The sequence below is a fragment of the Tupaia chinensis genome, unplaced genomic scaffold (genome assembly GCF_000334495.1).
Source record: "Tupaia chinensis unplaced genomic scaffold, TupChi_1.0 Scaffold000492_1, whole genome shotgun sequence".
Taxonomy (NCBI): Eukaryota; Metazoa; Chordata; class Mammalia; order Scandentia; family Tupaiidae; genus Tupaia; species Tupaia belangeri.
In genome coordinates, this window is record NW_006160004.1 from 2,815,237 (window position 1) to 2,837,367 (window position 22,131).

A 22,131-nucleotide genomic window follows, 5' to 3' on the forward strand; every position below is an offset into this window, starting at 1 on the left:
TCTCTTCAGTTATCATATTGTGCTATACACTTAAAGGAATAATAAGAAAATCCTATCTCATTGAAACATAGACTTTTAAAAATAACACTGTCATCCACTTCTGGAACTTGAGTTTTTAAATAATATTAGAAACAGAGAAACTATATTATAAAAGTGTTTAACACAGCCTTTCTGGTATGCAATAAATTAGGAAACAATGATATCCCCCCCAAACAGAAAATGCTAAAATAAAATAAAACAGAGTGATGAAATACGAATTTTAAGCACTGGGAAGTAAAAATGGAAATGGAATCATATAGCATATTAAATAAAAAATCAGAAAATAAGTTGTATAGACTATGAACAAGACGATTCGAAAGGGATATTTCACGTTAGATAAATAGACTGAAATGCAGGAAACGCGAATAGGTCTGTAAGAGTGGCAGTTGTTAATTTCTATTATGAAACAAAAGAAAATAATTTTTCTACACAGTAGTGTGGAGAAGTATCAAATAAGCAGAAATAACCTTTGTTCTAGACTACTGACTAAAATTTATTTCATGTAAGAGAAATGCAAAGAAAGTTCTGCAGTTGTTAGCTCTGTTCAGAGGAAGCTGGATCACACTTGGCCTACTGGGGTTCCAATCTTGGCCCTGGCAGCAGCATGTTGGACATCCACACGTGTGCCCGAGATCTTGACCAGATGGAAAAATTGAAGGAAGAAAGACTGCAACATGACAGTGCTGTGGGCGAGTACTTTCTTCTGTCCTTCACTGTGCCTCTCTCTCTCTCCTGAAACCACATATTAGCAGACAGATTCCTTTAACACTTCTAGAGGGGATCGCTAACGTCGTTGCTCTGTATCAGCGTCTTCATGTAGACATCTGACCTCACTGACTACACTTCCTCCTTAATCTCACTATGCCAATAGCCCCCATGTGGTGAGTCTGACTTGCTATTTTAGGGAGGCTTATAGCCTCTCAGGGAGAGTTAGAATGTTTAATAGACATAAACTTAACTATCACTTGTTTGTTTGTTTTTTAAAGACAGGGGCTCATTATGTTACCCTTGTCAGTCTTAAACTTGTGCCTCCCTAACTGCCTCCCCCCGCCCCACCCCCAGCCTCCCTGAGAAGCTAGGATTACATGAGCAGCCTGGCCATTAGACCAAGAACCAAAGTGAGCTCACGTGCGGTCCCAGCCGGCCTATGGAGCACAGTACGTCAGCTACATATACCACAGAGACTGGGCCTACACCTAACTTTAAGAAAATTATCACTTATATCTGGATCACAATATTTAACACTAAAAACCTGTGTGAAGTAGGAGAAATCTGTTGATATATGTGACTGACACATGATTTCTGCTGGTAAATTAATTTTATTAATTAATGTAACTCTATGGTCCACATAATTGAATTTTCAAAATCTAAAATCTTTAGTCTTATTTCAAAACAAAGTGAAAAGCTATAACTCACCAGTGCAAAAGACAATAAATCTGTGGATCCAGGAGGTCATAGACACTTGTCTATCAGACAGATCTTAAGCCAAGGTTCATGTCAACTTGACTAAAAACTAAATGGCTTACTTGACTTTTTTATTGATATCCATCAGCACCATGTAAATATACTTTAAATCAGATTGGTGATTAAAAAAGAAGCAACTGGAGGGACCAGCAGTTAGCGTAATGGCTATGTCACTGGACTCCCATGTAGTTGACCGCAGTTCAAGTCCTGGACCCGGTGGCTTGAATCCACACCAGGCGAGTGTACGTGCATGCTCAGGATCATGAGAGGAGAATGGAGGAGAAGGGATTACAGCATGGCCATCCCTCTGGGGGGTAATTTCTGGCTTTCTGTCTCTATGTCTCTCTCTGTCTTTCTGGCAAGCGCATGCGCCCTATAGCAAAAACCTCTCTCAAAAGCAGACAAACAAAAGAAACAACTAGAAAACATCACCAATGAGGAAACTAGCTTTGAAAAAGAGTTGTAACTTTACTCTCTTGTATAACTCAGACTAATTCCTCAAGAAAGCATCTAACTCTGCCGGGGGGTTACCTATTAGGCAATCCATAAATATTCGCTGGCTTCATCAGCACTGCTTACCTGCTCACCTTCTCACTTCTCATTGTCTGTACTTCCCTCAGTCACGTTTTGCTAGTTTTCAGGACCTCCCTCATCCACAGTTCCACCTTACCGGTTTCTGTCATTTCTCACGACTGTACTTATGGGCTCTCCCCTGCCATAAAGCATTTGGTGTCTCTCAAGGTAATTTCTGCAGGCTCTGCCCATCACATCCTCACCTCTGTTTCGTGAGCCCTTGCCATCCTTCCAAGTCCACCAGGGTTCTGCCTCTTCTCACTACTTCAGACCACTCTTATTTGCCACTTTCTTTTTGCCTGCTGGCCTTCATCTTCCAGTACCATACACTTTGACACTTCATAGTTCTCTGTAGTTTAAGTGTTTGTTTTTTCTCCCGAGCTGGAGTATAAGCACTTTCAGGGTAGAGAAAGATTTTCATATCCCTGAAAGATCAAGAACTATGGTTTGTACATAAATATGTGTGTCTGCGTACATACCAACAGTTATATGTCACTTAAGGACAGTGATATTTCCTGAGAAATGTGTCACTGGTGAGATTATCGTTGTGTGAACATCACAGAGTGTACTCTCAAACCTAGCTGGTGTAGTCTGCTATACCAACGCTGTATGTTATAGCCTGTGTACTCCTTATAAGACCACCATCATATATGTGGTCCATCACTGACTGAAACCTTATGCGGTGCACGCACACACACACATTAGTACAGATATACACATGTGCACACATAAATATATATACGCACAGCTGTTGTTTACCTTAAAGTTTAAAAAATCTTGGTCGTTACTTAGCACATCACCTCAGTGGTGTTTGGTGGTGTTCTTTATTTTTGAGAGAGAGAGAGAGAGCGGGAGAGATTTTTGGTATAGGGTACTTGTGCTTGCTTTATAAATAGAGACTGAAAGTGAGAAATCACCCCCCCCCCAGGAGGAATAGCCACAGCACAATCCCTTCTCCTCCATTCTTCCATTCTCCTCTCACCCCCCCCCCCCCCCCCAGGAGGAATAGCCACAGCACAATCCCTTCTCCTCCATTCTTCCATTCTCCTCTCAGGACTTTGGACACACACGCACACGTACCCAGGCATGTTTCAAGCCACCTGGTCCAGGACTCGAACCGTGGTCAGTCATAATCCAGCGCCTTAACCACTATGCCAGCTGCTGGTCCAGGTGGTGTTCTCATAACATATTTGAAGGGGGCCTGGCTTCTCCAACATGTCACCAAAACTGTACCGTCTGTGGCTTGGAGGACCCTTTTCCACCAGCAGAATGAATCTCAGTCCAGCCTCTCTTCCCTACTTAATCAGCACAAAATGGTTCCAAGTGACTTCGGCTTTAATAAAAGAGCTTTTCCTTCTTATCAATGATAGAGTCCCCTTTACATGCCAGTTTTCAACACAGAATCACTATTATTCTGTGATACTCCTGTAGAATGTGAGCTCTCTGAGAGCAGGAACATTTTTCAGTTTTTAAATTCAATTCTGTTCCCTTGTACCTAGAATAATGCCTGGCACAGAATGGTGAGCTCAAGATATTACTGGGTGAATGCCTGAAGGTAGGCCTCACTGCAAGATTGTTGGTGTACATGGAGACGCCACAAATGCAAGCTGTCTTTTAGAACTTCCCTACCACTTAGGCTTATCAACCATGTCAGCATGAAAGAGGGGCTGCGAGCACAGACTAAGTTTCAGGTTCATCTTCTGCCACTTTATATTTGGGCGACCACCTCTGTAAAACTGTCTCAGAGAGTGGTGGTGAGGGGTGCCGGCACCCATACAGGTAACGAAAGGAGTGTGCCATCACTAGCACTGCTACTATTGCCGGGCCTGTTATGGTTATTATTATTTGACTTATTTTTGTCTTCCTAAGTTGGTGTGGGTGTGAATTTTGCTCTTGTCCTACCTCAAGTCTTCTTTAGTGAATTCTTTTCTTTCCTGTTTAGGCTCCCAAGAAACATTTGCAAAATGGGATTATCCGTGGCTACCAAATAGGTTACCGAGAGTACAGCACTGGGGGCAACTTCCAATTCAACATTATCAGTATCGACACCACCGGGGACAGTGAGGTTTATACCCTGGACAACCTAAACAAGTTCACCCAGTATGGCCTGGTGGTGCAGGCCTGCAACCGGGCATAAGACCACCATCATATATGTGGTCCATCACTGACTGAAACCTTATGCGGTGCACGCACACACACACATTAGTACAGATATACACATGTGCACACATAAATATATATACGCACAGCTGTTGTTTACCTTAAAGTTTAAAAAATCTTGGTCGTTACTTAGCACATCACCTCAGTGGTGTTTGGTGGTGTTCTTTATTTTTGAGAGAGAGAGAGAGAGCGGGAGAGATTTTTGGTATAGGGTACTTGTGCTTGCTTTATAAATAGAGACTGAAAGTGAGAAATCACCCCCCCCCCCAGGCAGGTTGTTTACCTTAAAGTTTAAAAAATCTTGGTCGTTACTTAGCACATCACCTCAGTGGTGTTTGGTGGTGTTCTTTATTTTTGAGAGAGAGAGAGAGAGCGGGAGAGATTTTTGGTATAGGGTACTTGTGCTTGCTTTATAAATAGAGACTGAAAGTGAGAAATCCCCCCCCCCCCAGGAGGAATAGCCACAGCACAATCCCTTCTCCTCCATTCTTCCATTCTCCTCTCAGGACTTTGGACACACACGCACACGTACCCAGGCATGTTTCAAGCCACCTGGTCCAGGACTCGAACCGTGGTCAGTCATAATCCAGCGCCTTAACCACTATGCCAGCTGCTGGTCCAGGTGGTGTTCTCATAACATATTTGAAGGGGGCCTGGCTTCTCCAACATGTCACCAAAACTGTACCGTCTGTGGCTTGGAGGACCCTTTTCCACCAGCAGAATGAATCTCAGTCCAGCCTCTCTTCCCTACTTAATCAGCACAAAATGGTTCCAAGTGACTTCGGCTTTAATAAAAGAGCTTTTCCTTCTTATCAATGATAGAGTCCCCTTTACATGCCAGTTTTCAACACAGAATCACTATTATTCTGTGATACTCCTGTAGAATGTGAGCTCTCTGAGAGCAGGAACATTTTTCAGTTTTTAAATTCAATTCTGTTCCCTTGTACCTAGAATAATGCCTGGCACAGAATGGTGAGCTCAAGATATTACTGGGTGAATGCCTGAAGGTAGGCCTCACTGCAAGATTGTTGGTGTACATGGAGACGCCACAAATGCAAGCTGTCTTTTAGAACTTCCCTACCACTTAGGCTTATCAACCATGTCAGCATGAAAGAGGGGCTGCGAGCACAGACTAAGTTTCAGGTTCATCTTCTGCCACTTTATATTTGGGCGACCACCTCTGTAAAACTGTCTCAGAGAGTGGTGGTGAGGGGTGCCGGCACCCATACAGGTAACGAAAGGAGTGTGCCATCACTAGCACTGCTACTATTGCCGGGCCTGTTATGGTTATTATTATTTGACTTATTTTTGTCTTCCTAAGTTGGTGTGGGTGTGAATTTTGCTCTTGTCCTACCTCAAGTCTTCTTTAGTGAATTCTTTTCTTTCCTGTTTAGGCTCCCAAGAAACATTTGCAAAATGGGATTATCCGTGGCTACCAAATAGGTTACCGAGAGTACAGCACTGGGGGCAACTTCCAATTCAACATTATCAGTATCGACACCACCGGGGACAGTGAGGTTTATACCCTGGACAACCTAAACAAGTTCACCCAGTATGGCCTGGTGGTGCAGGCCTGCAACCGGGCCGGCACGGGACCTTCTTCTCAGGAAATTATCACCACCACGCTCGAGGATGGTAGGTTTGGATAGGCCACAGCACGGAGCTTCCCTTCTTCAGCAGTCTGCTCTGGGGCCACTCTGCCTCCCCCCACACATCCTTGCTCCCTGCTGGTTATGCAGTCGAAGAGGCAGCTGGGTCTGTGGGGAGTGGGGTTTCCAGTGGGAAAGCCTATCTTTTTTATCTGGCTGGCCCTGCTTACCTGACTGGCCTCACTGATTCAGACCCATGCTGGACAGGGACTTATTGTAAAGCCAAAATCCATTCCCTTTTCAGAATCTTCTTCATTCAGTTCAAGCAGGAGAACTGAGCTTTTCTGGAATGATACCAAGACTCTCATTACTGCAGAAGTCTGACCAGAATACAGAAATCCAGAATAAAGAATTTCTCTTAACTCAGTGTTAAGAAGGGTTTTTTACTTTCCTTTTTCTTCTCTCTCTCCTTTTCCTGATGATTTCTTTCTATTTTCAAGCATTGAGACCAGAAAAAGGAAATGATCTGGCTTCCTGGTGCAGCTCTCATAGTGATTGTGCACCCCCTAGCGGCCATGACGAACTAATGTGCCCTTCCACTGTGATACAAAACAATCTAAAAATTCAGATTTCCAGTGGTGCGTGGAAAGATAATTCTTGTGTTCAGAAACTCAGCTTATTTTGTGGATGCAAATGTAAGATATGGGGCTAACTTGTCACGAGTGGTATATTTGAAGGAAGCAAGTTTGCAATATAGTGACCTCTTCTGCAGTTAGCCATTTAATCATAGATTTGAGGAGGCAAATTATGACTTGCATCTATGACTTCCGGAAACTTTCTGCAGGAAGAGGAGTCTTAGGCAACTAGAGACTTTACAACTGTATTTGTCTATTTTCATAATTTTGCAATAGTAATTAAGTGTGCCATTTGGTTTTTGCTTTAGTTCTCGTTTGTTATTAAGATGGATGATTTAGCCAGTATTTTGCACCCTATCTTAGCTCCAACATTTAAGTTTACATAAACTCAGTGTTGAACACACTTTGTAATATTCTTTTAACTTGTCTCTTAGTCCATTGTCTCTCTTGACAAGAGTATAGTATTGAAATGAGGGCTAATGAGAATGGGACACTGAAAAAATTATTAGATTTTGGTTTTTTGGTACTTTCAATAGTTAGGCTCCCAATTTATATGCCAGATATTATTAAATAAGGAGATAATGTCGTATATAAAGTAAATGTAACTTGAAATGGTAAGTTGTAAGAACTGAAAACACAAATCAGACAAACAATGGTCTTCTTTTCATCTAATAAGATTAAAAGTATACTCATTCCAAGCAACAATTTCCATAAAAGTTAAACAGTTAAGTTGGAAAGAGAGACTATGGAGTCCATTGAGATATATGTATCTTCTCATGATGTTTTACTGAGTTATCACAGTATTTGCTTAGAGAAGTGGCATTTGTGGGGGTTTTCTTCCATCTTGAGGATGGAGTGCAATCATTCATTTGCTTGAACATTGAATATTAAACTATGTTGCTTATTCAGTATTGCTTTGCTAATAAAACCACTCACATTTATTATAGCTTCTAATTATTTAATTTCAGTGCCGAGTTATCCCCCCGAAAATGTCCAAGCCATAGCAACATCACCAGAAAGCATATCAATATCCTGGTCCACACTTTCCAAGGAAGCCTTGAATGGAATTCTCCAGGGGTTCAGAGTCATTTACTGGGCCAACCTCATGGATGGAGGTAAGATTAAACTAGAGTTTTGAGACTGCCCCCAAAGATGCATGATGGAATTTTCAGATCCTTTTTTAGTGTGGGATTTAGGATATAAATTCCTAAATTTATAATTATAATTTAGGATCTAATTCCTATTGATTCCTTTATCAACAGCCATTTTCTTCTTCTCTATTATCTCTCATCTGACATTTGAACAGATGTGTGCAAGCTATTTAGAAAAATCACATACCTTAAAAATGCAATGGGAAGCACAGGAGTGGGTGGCACTTGGGAAAGTTAGATTTGGAAGTGTTTTCCTAATTATGGATATCTATATCAAGTCTCTGCAGACAGCCAACACTTTGACCTATATCTAGAACTTTCTTTGTGTATTCTAAAAAGTTGGCCTTGTCCTAGTCTTCAAAGATAACTCAACTGGGGAACTTTTTAAGTTCCTATAATTGAACTAGATGGAGATTTCCTAAGAAAGCCAAAATGTCTTGAGAGGAATACAGACTTGTCACTTAATGATGGGCGTACATTCTGAGAAATGCATCAGTAAGTGGTTTTTCATTGTGCAGACATCACAGAGTGTCCTTAAGCAAACCTAGATATCCTAGTACATACCTACATTATATAATATAGCTCATTATAATCTTATGGGACCATCCTAGTGTGTGTGGTCAGTCACTGACCAAAATATCATTATGTGGCACATGGCAGCGTTCTTACTCTCAGTGAAGAGTCATTAAATTCAGAATCCCTATTATTGTATATTTATTTTTCTCCTTCTGTTCTTCCTTCTCTTCCAGGTTCTTTCTCGTGTGTGTGTGTGTGTGTGTGTGTGTGTGTTTCTTTCAAGTTGTAGGATACAGTTCTCTTGTTGTTTGAGACAAAATCAGTTCAGGTGGTGGCAAGACTGGGGCAAGATGTTTCTTAGGGAGGCTGCATCTTAGTGTCTGCTTTCAGAATGTGACTGTTACTGGCACAGGCTGAGCCCCACACAAGAGTGTGGTGGGTGCACACCTTGGCCACAGCCCCCAAAAGGAAAGGCTTCTTAGTCCGATCACATCCATGCCCCATGACTCAGACCCACAGTTATATTCCTGAGGACCTCTCTTTCTAGTCACCTCCTTTGCAACTGCTCCTATACCACGCCTCCCTCTTGTTTGGGCCTTCCTGTAGCCCCTCTAACTGGATGTGGTGCCCTGGTAGGTGCTCACCTCTGATTCTGAGCAAATACAGCCTAGGTCTCTAGAGTTTTTCCACCCTTGTCAGGACCACCTGGCCCTGCGCTGCCAAGTATGGGAAACAGAACTCACAGGACCTCAAAGGCTGCAGGAGACTCTATTACTGGTGCCAGAATAAAGGAGAGAAGATTCATTAGCAAAATACACATCATTTGCTAAGTAAACACCAGTGTTTAAGCCTGAACTACTTTTGTCCCTCATTAGACTTGGTTCTCAAGGCAAAGGTCTAGACACATTCTCTTGACAGTGAGTCTAGTTCTAGCACCTCCCATGGCATCCAATCCCAGGAGACATCCTAGAAAAACTTACACACATGTTCACTGAGTATTTGCTCTGTACTATGTCATGGGAGACACCCAAGATGCAGTGCGAACCCTGTAGGATATTCTAGACCAGTGAAAGGGAGAGACTCAAATTAATATGGAGTTTATGGCCATAGAAAGGCAGATATAAGTAGATAGTCCCCCACACACACACAATGAAAGGTATTTTTTAAAAATTAGTATTGAGTAATGAAAATGCATAAGTCATCCATTTTATTAACAGATTACTATAGAGCATCATGACATATACTTGTGTCAAATACCCTAACACAGCAGTCCCCACCCTTCCTGGCACAAGGACCGAGCGTGTGGAAGACAATCTCACCATGGACAAGGAGCAGAGGAAAGGATGGTCCTGAAATGACCCAAGTACATCACACCCACTGTGCACACTACCCACTGTGCACCCCCTTTCCACCACTACCATGTTGCAATATACAATGAAACACTCATACAATTGGGTTCACGGTCTCATGAGAATCCAATACCACTGTAGGTACCTACCATAGGAAGCAGAGCCCACGCAGCAACGTAAGCAATGGGAAGTGCCTACAAACACAGGTGAACCCTCACTCACTCGCCCACCTTCCAATCACCATCTTCCACCCACCCCCAACAGGTCATGGACCAGCACCAGTCCATGGCCCAGGGATTGGGGACCCCTGCCCTAATACACTTAAAGGCAGTTTCACACTTGAAGTGTCTTCTTTATTGTTATGATTGGACACATTTCAAAGTCCAGTGGTCACTACTCATACATACCATCCATAGTTTCACATGGCACTCAGATTTAATCATTTTGCCTGTTCATATCTTAGTGTTTACTTGTTTGTTTTTTTAAGAGAGAGATTTTTATGATAGGGCACATGTACTCACCAGAGACACACAGAGAGACAGAGAAAGTTAGAAATGCCCCCACCCCCATGAGGGATCGCCATGCCACAATCCCTTTTCCTCCAGTCTCCTCTTGGGATTTTTGCCACACATGTACACACACCCATGGTGAGTTTCAAGCTGCTAGGTCTGGGACTTGAACCACAGTAAACTATGTGGGAGTCCACTGCCTCAACTACCACACTAGCTGATGGCTCCATATCTTAGTTTTAAAATGCATAATGAGGCTTTATACTTTCAATGCTTCAAACATTTGAACATTTGAAAACACATACTTCTTTAAATAAAGATTGCTTGGAAATGCCTACAGTTTTCAAAGATACTTTTAATTACAGAATTAAGATCAAAGTGATATGATTAGTGTCTCATGTAGAAATTCTATGCTTTTCTAAATGACATGAAAGAAACTCTCAGAATAATCAGTCCACTTCTGAGAGGTCCCTGCCTCCTGCTCCCCAAGAGAGCCGGCACTTCTGCATTAGCCAGTCGGGTCATGTCATTACGGGTGCTCTTGTACAAACGCTGCAGGCTGTGGCCCAGGATTGACTGGATTCCCACAGACACTGACCAGGTAGTCATTTTGTAAAGAATAGTACCAGCTAATCCTTGTTAAAAACCCGAGCTTACACACATACCCATCACATACACAAATACGCCAAATGCAGATACCATACATGGGTACCATGCACACATTTCTCACACACATACATGCCACACACGTACAAATACACACACACACACTATACATATATATGCACCACACCTCACACTACATCATACTCCATACCCACACCACACCCACATCAAACACGTAAATACACAGGGCACATAAACACTATACATACACCACACCCAAATTACATACATATCAACGCACAAACCACATATATATGCTACACACACATTACACATACCACACATACTCACACAAATTGAGAATCAGAAACTGTTACTATCTCTGTGATTAGCAATTTATCCAAGTAATTCCTACAATATGTATAAAAGAGCATTTTGTTTTTAATGTGATAAAATAAAATCATCTACGCAATATATTTAACAGAGCTGGGTAAATACACAATATTTTGATGAAATTTCTGAATATTTTATTATAATCAGAAACTTAAATACTTTTTAAGACCTGACAAAAAGCATTTCATCTGAGATTGCTAAGAAAATTGTACACTTTGAAAAGTCATCATTTTCATCAGAATCGTAGCTGCTTTTTATCTCTTCTGTCATTTTTCAAGACAAAACTGTCAATTTTGAAATGAAGCAACATTTAAGTGCTAACCAGGGGTTTGTTGGGCAGTTGGGGCTACTTCAGAAGTTATTTCCATTTCCACCCCTATTTTGTGTTCTGCCTTAAAACCTTTTGAAAATGAGACTGAGTGTAAGTAAGTACATGAAACCATTTTGTTTTAGAAAACATTTTGTGATAAAAAGAATATGATTTCTAAATTTGTATTATATATTTGTTTCATTTTATTTTAGTCATGACTTCAATTTAACACTATAATTTATACTTTTATATAGAAAAATAAATATATTTACATACATAAATATATTTATATATGATTATATAAGTATATTTATATACAGTTATTTTATATGTAAGTATATATTTGTATATTGATATTTATATATGTAAGTATATATTTATATATTAAAATATATATTTTACTTATGTGTGTATATGTGTATACACATATATGTTGGGGCTGTGAACAGCAGATGGTAGAAATTCATGTTTAAACTATAGGAAAAAAAAGTTGAGTGAGAAAGAATGGTAGATGAACCACACAGTTTTGTATCTGGCGTTTTTGATCATTTTGTTCCATGTCCATTAATCACCAGTAGCAGTTAATAAGATAATTTTTTTGAGAGATTTTTGCTACAGGGTTCATGCTCTTGCTGGAAGTACCGAGAGACAGAAAGAGACCTAAAGCAAGAAATCATCCCCTACATGGGATGGCCACACCACAGTCCTCTCTACTCCATTCTGCTCTTGGGATTTTGGGCATGCACACACATGTACCTGACATAAATCTCAAACTGCTAGGTCCAGGACTCAAACCATGGTTGACCATGTGGGAGTCTAACACCTTAACCACTATACAAGCTGCTGGCCCCATTAAGATAATTTTTATTAGAGACAATGAGGTATTTGCAAGGAAAGGACTGATTCTGGTGCTCAGGTAGTCTTGGGAATCTTTTGGGGATAATTCGAATTGGGGTTTTGATTGCAATCATATTTATGGTTGGTGATAAATTAATCAAAACATTATGTACCCCTGAATGAGTAAACATCCAAATATTAATTCTAATTAGTATATTAATTCATTAGCAAATTTAATTCTGTTTTTTTTTTTTGTTACTTTCTTTACAGAAATTGGGGAGTGCCATGTTGCACTCTCCCTCTAACATTTTCTTCTTCTGTGTACTATTCCATCTGAGAACAGCACTGCTGTGTTACCACATTAGATCATGCTTCCTCTATGAGGCAGACACCCTGTGACCTTCTTGAAAATGAACAGAGGCTCCATGAGGCCAAAGGCCTTGCTCAAGGTCTCGATCCATTGCTAGCACACTGCCCTGTACAGCCCCCCCCCCTTAGCTGTGTTTTTCCTGTGTGTGTGTGTGTGTGTGTGTGTGTGTGATATCTCTGACACAATGTAGAAATTTCTAAATCTAAAAAGATCCTTATGATTTCTATATTTCAAGTTTTCCCATTAACATTTGGGTTTTTTGTGGGTTTTTTTGTCTTAATCCAATTGACCTTATTCAATGCATGCAAGAAATCGACAAAAACAGCTGATTATGGAAAGACCTTTCCTTCTGAGGGGGGAGTTTCTAACCCATCTGGGACAGTCACTTACTGGCTTTTGAATACATAGGGTTCTATGTGTTAGCAAACCTTTTTCTCATTCTCTGGAGCCATCTATTCAGATTTTCAAACTGGAAACCTGGAAAGCTGCACCCTATCACCCTCTCTAGAAACTTGTAGGCCAAAACCACATTTCATGCCATCTTCCTCACCCAGTTTTCTCCCTAGCAAAATATCCTGACCACAGACCTTGCCTGAAGTCAGCTGCAGGTAGCCAGTACTCTGGCTCAGTTGGGTCTGGGCTGTGTCCATGGCCTGTGTGGAGCTATGGTCCTCTTCCCTCACAGCGCTGACCATGCACAGGACTCCCTGAACACATTGAACAAACCTCAGCTACCCATGTGTTATTTCAAATTCTCCCCTAATGCTAAATCCACTTCAAACTTGATCATTTTAGTGACCAAAAATAAAATTTACAAGTAGACATTCCACAGACATCCTAATAAAAAAATCAATGACTATTAATCCCTGAAATTCTGTGCAAAATGCTGAATGATCAAAAAGAAAAAAAGACAAAGAGCAGAAACAGAGAATCAATCAGGAAAAAAAAAAAAAAAAAAAAAAAAAAAAACCACTTCCCCAAGCCCACACAGACTGGCAGCTTCTCCCTTTCCACTGGCTTCTCACTATTTCAGACCCCATGGCCTGTTGGTTAAGGGACCTGGATTCCTTAACTGACCAATGACAGCAGAGTCGCTGAGATGGTGGACTGTGGCACTGAGACCATGCAGGCTGGCTCTGTGGCCTGGGATCTCAAGAGCTATGCTAGGCTCCCTGACCACAGTCATGGTCCTCTCTCTCCTTCAGTTTCCTTATCTGTGAAATGAATGGGTGGTGGAAGTAATAGAATTGCTGGGCTAGTCATACGAGCTCATGTTTGTACTTAGAAAAGTGCTGGCACCTCAGTTAGCAGGCATGTTAGCTATCCTGACTCAGGTAAGAGAGTAAGGAGGACTGACCAACAGCTGGTATTGCTTTACGAATGTACCCAAAGTTGGCCTTTACTACTGCCAGCCACCAGCTGCTCAGCAAGGAAGCCCCTTGGACCTCAGCCTTACATCGGGGACCCAGGCAGTCGGGCATGCAGGTGGAACCAAGCCTGGCAGAGCAGCTCCCTCCTGCTGTGATGCACAGTGCCCTAGAGCTCCCTCATGTTCCAGCTGTGGCTCTGCAGGTGACTCATTTCAAAATCATGAGGCCAAGTACTCGTGCAGGTACTTAGCACATCATTTGTAAGTTTTCTCAAATTACCCTGTACAACGTGCCAAAAATGGGAAAGCATAGCGTTCTGTCTTAGAATATTATTAGCTGATCCCACTCCAGAAAGGGAAGCATTTTTAGCTAACTCCAAGTTTCTGATGTGTGGGCTTGTCACTTCAGCAATGATGCTCAGAGGGGTTCACTCCAGGTAAGAAGAGAACTTTGCTGAGCCATTCAGCGGAGCTAAGACACATTTTATTTTTTCTTATTTAAGTATTGGTTACTGTCTTTTATTGTGAAAGTATAATTGACAAATAAAATTGTACATATTTGAAATGTACACATTGATGTTTTGACAGGCATCCCTTATGAAATGATCGCTACAATAATATATCTACATCGTATATAGTTGCAATTTTCCTTTTTTCCCAAAAAAATAGAAAGTTTCAGTTATACTCGATGAATAAGTGCAACTTGGTGACTATCATTAAAAAGATGGTATAAGAGGATAGAGAGCAGCTGTGGACACCAGAGACAGTGTGGGAGGAGGGCAGGAAATGGCGGAGGATGAGAGGGAGGGAACCGAGGGAGGGGGGAGAAGCAAAATATACAGGAAACACCACATATCTAAAAATTTTAAAAAGACTGCATTGTGTATTTGAAATTGGCAAAGAGAGTAGATCTTAGCTTGGATATTTAAGAGGAAGTTAAGTTTTAAAAACATATGTTTATTAAAGTTCTTGGGCTGGCCTCATGGCCTATTGCTTAAGGGAGCCTGATCCCACATGACCACCAAAGGCTGTAATTCTGGACCCAGTGGCTCGGAAAATACACTGGGTACATGTGCCTGTGTGCCCCAAGCCTCAACAGGATAAATGGAGGAACAGAGATTACAGCATGACGATACACCAGTGAGGGGTACTTTCTCCATCTATTGCTCAGTCTCTATCTCGCTCTGGTGAGTGCAGGCATCCCCCAGTAAATATAAAAAATAAAACAGTTTGTTGATTAAAAACCTTCAACTTTCGGGGCCAGCAGGTATCATGGTGGTTAAGGTGCTGGATTGTTATATGACAGACTGCAGTTCCGGTCCTGGACCTGGCAGCTTGGACATCATGCCAGGCACGTGTGTGTACGTTCCCAAAGTCCCAGGAAGAGAATGGAGGAGAAGGGATTTTTGTGTTGTAGTCATCCCCCTCGGGAATAATTTTTCACTTTCCCTCTCTCTGTCTCTCTCCAGCAAGCACACATGCCCTATGGAAAAAAAAAAAAAACTAAAAAAAGAAAATCTTCGACTTGCAGAAGCTTCCTGACAATCAGTCAGCAGTGACTCTGCAGAATGAGCAGCATGTGGGCCTCTACTCACTGTGGTGGGATGCAAAGGATATGCCTGATGAGCAGCTGCCCAAGGGCTATCCTGAGCGGCAGACATGGTGTTGTTGCGTTTGTAAAACTTGGAGTGAACTGCTCTGCTTTCCAGACTGACTTTCCACCTGTTATTTGGGGGAAATAGTTGGATGTGACCTGTCTTTTCCAAATGGCTACCCATTGACCAACACAAAACTTTTGAGTAATTTCTACATGTGGCAGGAGGATGGTTGTGCACAGTGCTGGCCAGTGAGGAAGGACCAGGGACAAAAGCACTAACAGGCTTGGTAATGGGATCATGTTTTCTTATTCTTGTCCCCAGAGCTGGGCGAGATCAAAAATGTCACCACCACACAGCCTTCCCTAGAGCTGGATGGGCTAGAAAAATACACCAACTACAGCATCCAGGTGTTGGCTTTTACCCGCGCTGGAGACGGGGTCAGAAGTGAACAGATCTTCACTCGGACCAAAGAGGATGGTGAGAAATGGGATGGGTGGCGGGTGCAAAGCTCAGTCCCTGTCTTACACACCAGGGACACCCAGGTTTCCGGCCAGATGGCCATTTTCCAAGACTGAAGCAACAGTTCAGAAGGCTGAGTTGGAGAACTCACCTGTGGCCATCAGTTTAACGGGCTGTTCTTGACCTTGGCAAAATTTTGCTGCCAACTCAAGTATCCCAATACAATTCAGACCATCAACTTCCTATGTAGCTTTTGCTTAAAGTATTGTTTCTGTTATCCTATAGTTTTTCTTCTCTTTCTTCTTTCTCTCCCTCCCCCTCCTTTTCATTTTACCAAGTATTACAGGTTGAACATCCCTAATCTGAAAGTTCCAAATCTGAAATGCTCCAAAATCTAAAACTTTTCAAGTGCCAACACAAAAATTACCAGGGGAAAGATCTCACACCTGATCTCATGGATGGGTCATACTCAAAACACTGCAATACAAAATATTACATAAAATTACCTTAAGTATATACAGTCTATGGGGATACTTTAAAATGTCTGTGGAAAATGGAATTAAAATATGAGTTTACCTGGGTGAAGGAACATTTTGAAATTCATATGTGCTTTTTTCATAATATGCACTTGCCACAAACTTTCTGAAGACTCCTCATATGTAAAACATAAATAAATCTTGGTCCCATTCTCAAGATATCTCATTATGTACATGCAAATATTCCAGAATCTAAAAGGATTTGCAATCTGAAACACTTCTGGTACCAAGCATTTTGAATAACTTTAGAATAAACCTTTGATTTGAGAGTTTCATGTTAATTTTTAAGTTACTTCAAGAGTTCATAGTAATTTAGTAAAATTTCAAGTCACAGCTGATTTTGTTTCAAACCTTTCAATCTTCCTTTAGATTTGGTTATGAGATTATTATGGAAAACTATAAAACTGTACAGCAAATTGTTTGTATTATTCTTAGTTTTGTTTGTTTGTTTTTGCTTTGCTTTTTTGTTTGTTTGGTTTAGTTTTGGTTTTTGCCACAGGATACATGTACTCGCCAGAGAGAGACAGAGGGAAAGTGAGAAATCAGCCCCAGGGTGGATGGCCACCCCACAATCCCTTCTCTTCCATTCTCCTCGTGGGATTTGGGGCTTACATGCATTCATGCCTGGTGTGATTTTCAAGCCACTGGGTCTGGACTCCAACTGTAGAAGACCACGTGGGAGTCAAGTATCTTAGACACCATGCCGCCTGCTGGCCCCTGATTTGTATTATTTTAAGAGTTACTCTGAGAAGCCTTACCTAAGCTATATAACAAACCACTTAAGTTCTAATAAATAGTATAGTAATGGTAACAAAAGTAACTTTCACTTTAGTAAAGGAAGAAGCAATTAATGTCAAACTGATACTCTTATAGAACCTTACCAAAGTATCTCAGCACAGAAGTATACCACGGGAACCAGCAGTTAGCGTAATGGCTATGTCACTGGACTCCCATGTAGTCGACAGCGGTTCGAGTCCCGGACCCGGTGGCTTAAAACTCATGTCGGGCTCGTGTGTGTACGTGCCCAAGATCCCGAGAGGAGAATGGAGGAGAAGGGATTGCAGCGTGACCATCCTCCCTGGGGGGTGATTTCTCACTTTCTGTCTTTCTGTCTCTCTCTGTTTGTCTGGCGAGCGCATGTGCCCTATAGCAAAAAACTCTCCAAAAAAAAGAAGTATACCAGAGATACTGTTGCTCTTTTTCCATCCCATATCTGTCCTGTGGAAACAAAACTAAGGACACAAGCTTGGAGGGCAGGATAACCTCTTCTCTTCAGCCTTCCCTTACCCTGACTGCAGTTCTCCAATATCCAGAGCATGCCATCTTCCACCTCAGCCTTTGCTCTCACCTCAGCAAACCACACGCTGGGCAGCCCCATCCATTCACCCAAACACAATATTTTTACTGCCCTTGTAGCTCCTCTTGTATTATAGCATCTGCACACAGATTACTCCTCATTAGCTTTAGTTGTTTTAGACCACACTGGTAGCTCTTTCTGAGAATGTGCAGGCACCAAACAGCTCTGCTCAAAGAAATAGGAGTATTTGGGGAAATCTAAGGTCAGAATACAATGCCATTAGGACATAACACATTAATAGGGATATCCAGGGACCAGCAGTTAGCGTAATGGCTATGTCACTGGACTCCCACGTAGTCAACCGTAATTCGCGTTCCAGACCCAGTGGCTTAAAACTCACGCCGGGTGCATGTGTGTGCGTGCCCAAGATCCCAAGAAGAGAGTGGAGGAGAAGGGATTGTGGCGTGGTCACCCCCCCTGGGGGGTGATTTCTCGTTCTCTGCTCTCTGTCTCTCTCTCTCAGTCTGGCAAGTGTACGCTCCCTATAGCAAAAACCTCTAAAAAAAAAAAAAATAGGGATATTCACAAAGCTAAGTCCTGAGTGAAGACAGCCATAATACAATTTTTAAAATGTTATCAACAAAGAGATATGAAAACACTGGCATTGTCACCTGCTGCTGATGAGTCATTGGACACTTTCCCTAATCTCTGAACTGTCTTATCCTCATATGCAAAGTTGACATAGCAATCTGACTGCACAGAGTCAATGTATAAAAGCTGATGTGGGGCGGCAGCAGGTGATATGGTTAACAGGCCAACCATTGTTCAAGTCCCAGACTGGCATGCATGCCCCAAATCCTGAGAAGAGAATGGAGGAGAAGGGATTAGGTAAAGTCATCCCCCCAAGGGGTGATTTCACACTTTCCCTCTTCTCTATCTCTCTGTTTCTCTTTGGCAAGAGCATACACCCTATGGCAAAAAAAAAAAAAAAAAAAAAAAAAAAAAAATGTTGAGATATGAGAAACAACCCCAAAGGCAAAAAAAAAAAAAAAAAAAAAAGCTGATGTGATATGTGAAACCACCTACCTAGCTTGACATGCAGTGGGCTGCCTCTTGACACAAGGTATTTGGTTATTTGCTGTCAGATCTTTCAGAGCAAGGGTGGAACATTCTCTTGCATTGCTAAGCAATAACATAAATGTCACTACAATTATTCTGTAAAGAGCAAATTGATCAGCACATAAATTTTGACATCTGCACTTTTCAAAAGAATGTACAGAATTCCAATAAGAAAGGAAGGCTCTCCATAGCTCCTTATTGACTGGCAATTTCAGATCAATTTCTAATTAATTATCCAGTGTTATAAATCACAAGTTCTGTCTCAAAACTTGACCCCAAGGCCCAAGGTCTAATTTGTTAATCAATTATTCTCTGCTTTTGAATCCACTGTCAATAGTGGGTGGAGATGTGATTGATTGTGGAAGACCCTGTCTTGGGTACACCAGGTGCCCCAGGGAGGGCAGGAGAGATTCCATTTGCCCTGGTGGTATGAGACAAAGAGTTGCAGACCTAAGTGTCAATATGCATTTAGGATAAATCAGCATTTTCAAAAAGAAGTGGAACAGCGATTAGGTGGAAGAGAGAAAAACTAGTGTTATAATGAGTTTATGACCCAGATTCATATGAAAAATTCACTAATTTAGAATGGTGAGGACCTGTGTCAGCCACTTATAAGGATTCAATATCTAAAATAAATAAGCATTTGAGCAGTTTGTAGAATGGAATGCAATTATGTATGTGACTGAATAAGAGAACAAAGGCTAATCATAGTAGAAGAAATGACTAATTAAATTAAGACTACAGATCTTATTTACACTTCTACTATGAAGTATATGAATTTTAATGTTTGGAATATACTGCCAACTTTAATTAAGTTATGTAAAATATGGATAGAGTTTCAATAAAATAGCATTCATCAACATTTATTAACCTCTTCCTCAGTAAGGCACTGTTTTAAGCATAGTTGAAGTTTCACTGTTCATTGACGTTCTTACAAGAAAGATTAATGAGTTGACAATAAACATTTGACTGAACCCTCTATGCTCAATTCATTTCTTGTACTAGTGTTTCTAGCCCCTGAGCATCGGGAGACCTAGAGGTATAATTGTGTTGTTACGTCACTGATCATCCTGAATTGAGAACTTACATCACTAGTAAAGACAGAAGTCTGCTTCTGCAAGGAATAATTTGCAAGTGAAATACTTTGTTTAGATAATAGGTTTCTAGTGCCGTAAGCAGTTTTTCAGCTTCTGTTGAAGGATTCTTGGGTTCATAGAAATACTCCTAGGTCTGTATAGTCTCATCGTCTCAAGTTCATGTTCATAGTCTCAGATCTGAGAACATGTTGTCGGGTTTGTGAGAAATACTCACATTCCAGGACTGCTTGACCAATGAGAACTTGCACTTCTACTACCACTGCAGGAACAAAAAGATTACCTGCTGATCTGGCTTTCTGTTTTTGAACACAAGGCAACTAATTCCAAATTCTAAATTCGTGAAATTCTAGTGTCATTATATCTGCCAAGACTATAACCTGAGCAAAGCCACAGAGAGAACACAAACAAAATGCAATCTATTAATGTTCCTAGTATTACTTTCACTCTACAAGCAGATGATAGTTTTAGTCCTGAACCCTTTATGCAAAAGTAAACTTTGAATATGAATAAATAGAGAAGTTGTGTTTAAGTTCAGATATCTACTGAGTATGGCACTAGTGCATGTAACCCTGTAAGGCATTATATGAAAAGAAGTCCAGGAGAAGGTGAAATCTGCAATCTTTGCTCCCTACTCACCATAAATTAACAATCTCTTTTGGTGGGACGTCTGAAAGTAGAGCTAAGGCTGAGTAAAGGACAGACAGATGTCAGGATGTCTCTAAATCCTGGCCACTGGTATCTTCTGCTGAAAATACTCTTGAAGGCATGGATGGTGGTGCTGCATAGGTGCTCAGGTGACCTTAAGGTGGTGGCTTCTATATGTGTATGTATGATTGTATGTTTGCATAACCACCATCAGTGCTGCCTCTACTAGATACAACAGGCATCTTGCATCACAAGAAGGTCTTCCGGTGAATACTGTTTAGGATTGCAGAGTCACACAGCATGTGGTGGTGTGCCCTGTGCATAGCAGGTATACCAGCATCACAACATACCCAGAATGTCCCAGAAGAGACTCCACCATGTGACTTTAAAAAAAAAATCCCCCTACCTTGGTGATTCTAAAAGCCCAAGCAAGGGTCCCTGGGAAGACCTCAGAGATACCCAGTGGTGAGTAAAAGGCCCAGTGGTAAGTAAAAGGGGAGAGCACCCTGCTTCTCACCCCGCAGTTTTAGATGACCCACCTGCTTCCATTTGCATTTTCTATTACTTTCCCATGTGATGCTTTGGCAAAGGACTTGCATACTTTAAAACATCTTCAGAAAGCAAAGGCTGAAAGTATTGGCATCATGGGGACATAAAAAGAGAAAATGAGCCCACTCTCTGGTGCATGATGACAAGTGCCATGAAGAAGCTTCTTGAGAGAGCTTAACCTAATCTAAGTTAGTGAATGGGGAAGGCTTCCTTGAGAATATGAGATTCAGTAGAACCTGAGAGATGGATAAGAATTTCCAGAGGAAAATAGAGTGTGGAAAAAGATTCCAGACAGAGGGATCCCAAAGCCCTCGATCATCATGTTCCAAGAGCCCAGGAGAACGTGGGAGAAGTACTTCACTTTCAGGAACCTAAAAAGGAGCCCAATATTGGGGACCATAACCAAGCTAGGCAAATACCCACGCCTGGCCCAACACATGTACACCAGTCTCTAAGGACCCATCGGACTTAACACATCCACTGAAAAGGAGGACAGTGCGGAGAGAAGACTAGGCTCTTGCTCTTGCAATGGAGAGGAGGGTTGGGCCATTCCCTGAGATGGGTGTAGGAGGGGGTAGGCCTGGGGGAGAAGGAGCGGAGCTCTGCCGTAGACATGATTGATCTAAGGTGCCTCTGTGACATCTCAGTGGCAATTGAGCTTATGAGATACAAAAGCACCTTCAGCTCACAAGGGAGCTCTAAGTGGATTGGTAGGACATGGAAGAGTTCTCTGGAGGCTGTGAGCTTTACTGTAGTAATTAATTTAGGAGTTAGATATTCATAATGGCTAAGAATTCATAAAATCTGCTCAAGCTTGCCTAGACTGTAGTAAGAGGAAAAGCATAATCTGATGACCAGGACTGTTTCAAGGAAATGTGTTCTAGACAGACCATAGGGCTAGTATCCTTTAGCGATGTGGAATCTAAGGAAATAGTAATAGTTATTACAGATGATAGCAGGA

The 22,131-nt window shown here is 41.5% G+C and overlaps 1 protein-coding gene across 1 annotated transcript in view; it reads left to right on the forward strand.

Moving 5' to 3' along the window:
• Positions 1–22,131, forward strand: part of DSCAM (DS cell adhesion molecule) — a 327,084-nt gene that overhangs the window by 200,049 nt on the left and 104,904 nt on the right. The window contains exons 14-16 of the mRNA XM_027774893.1: positions 5,631–5,871; positions 7,429–7,575; positions 15,790–15,945. Coding sequence (XP_027630694.1) covers positions 5,631–5,871; positions 7,429–7,575; positions 15,790–15,945 — 544 coding nt within the window. The remainder of the gene's footprint in view (positions 1–5,630; positions 5,872–7,428; positions 7,576–15,789; positions 15,946–22,131) is intronic.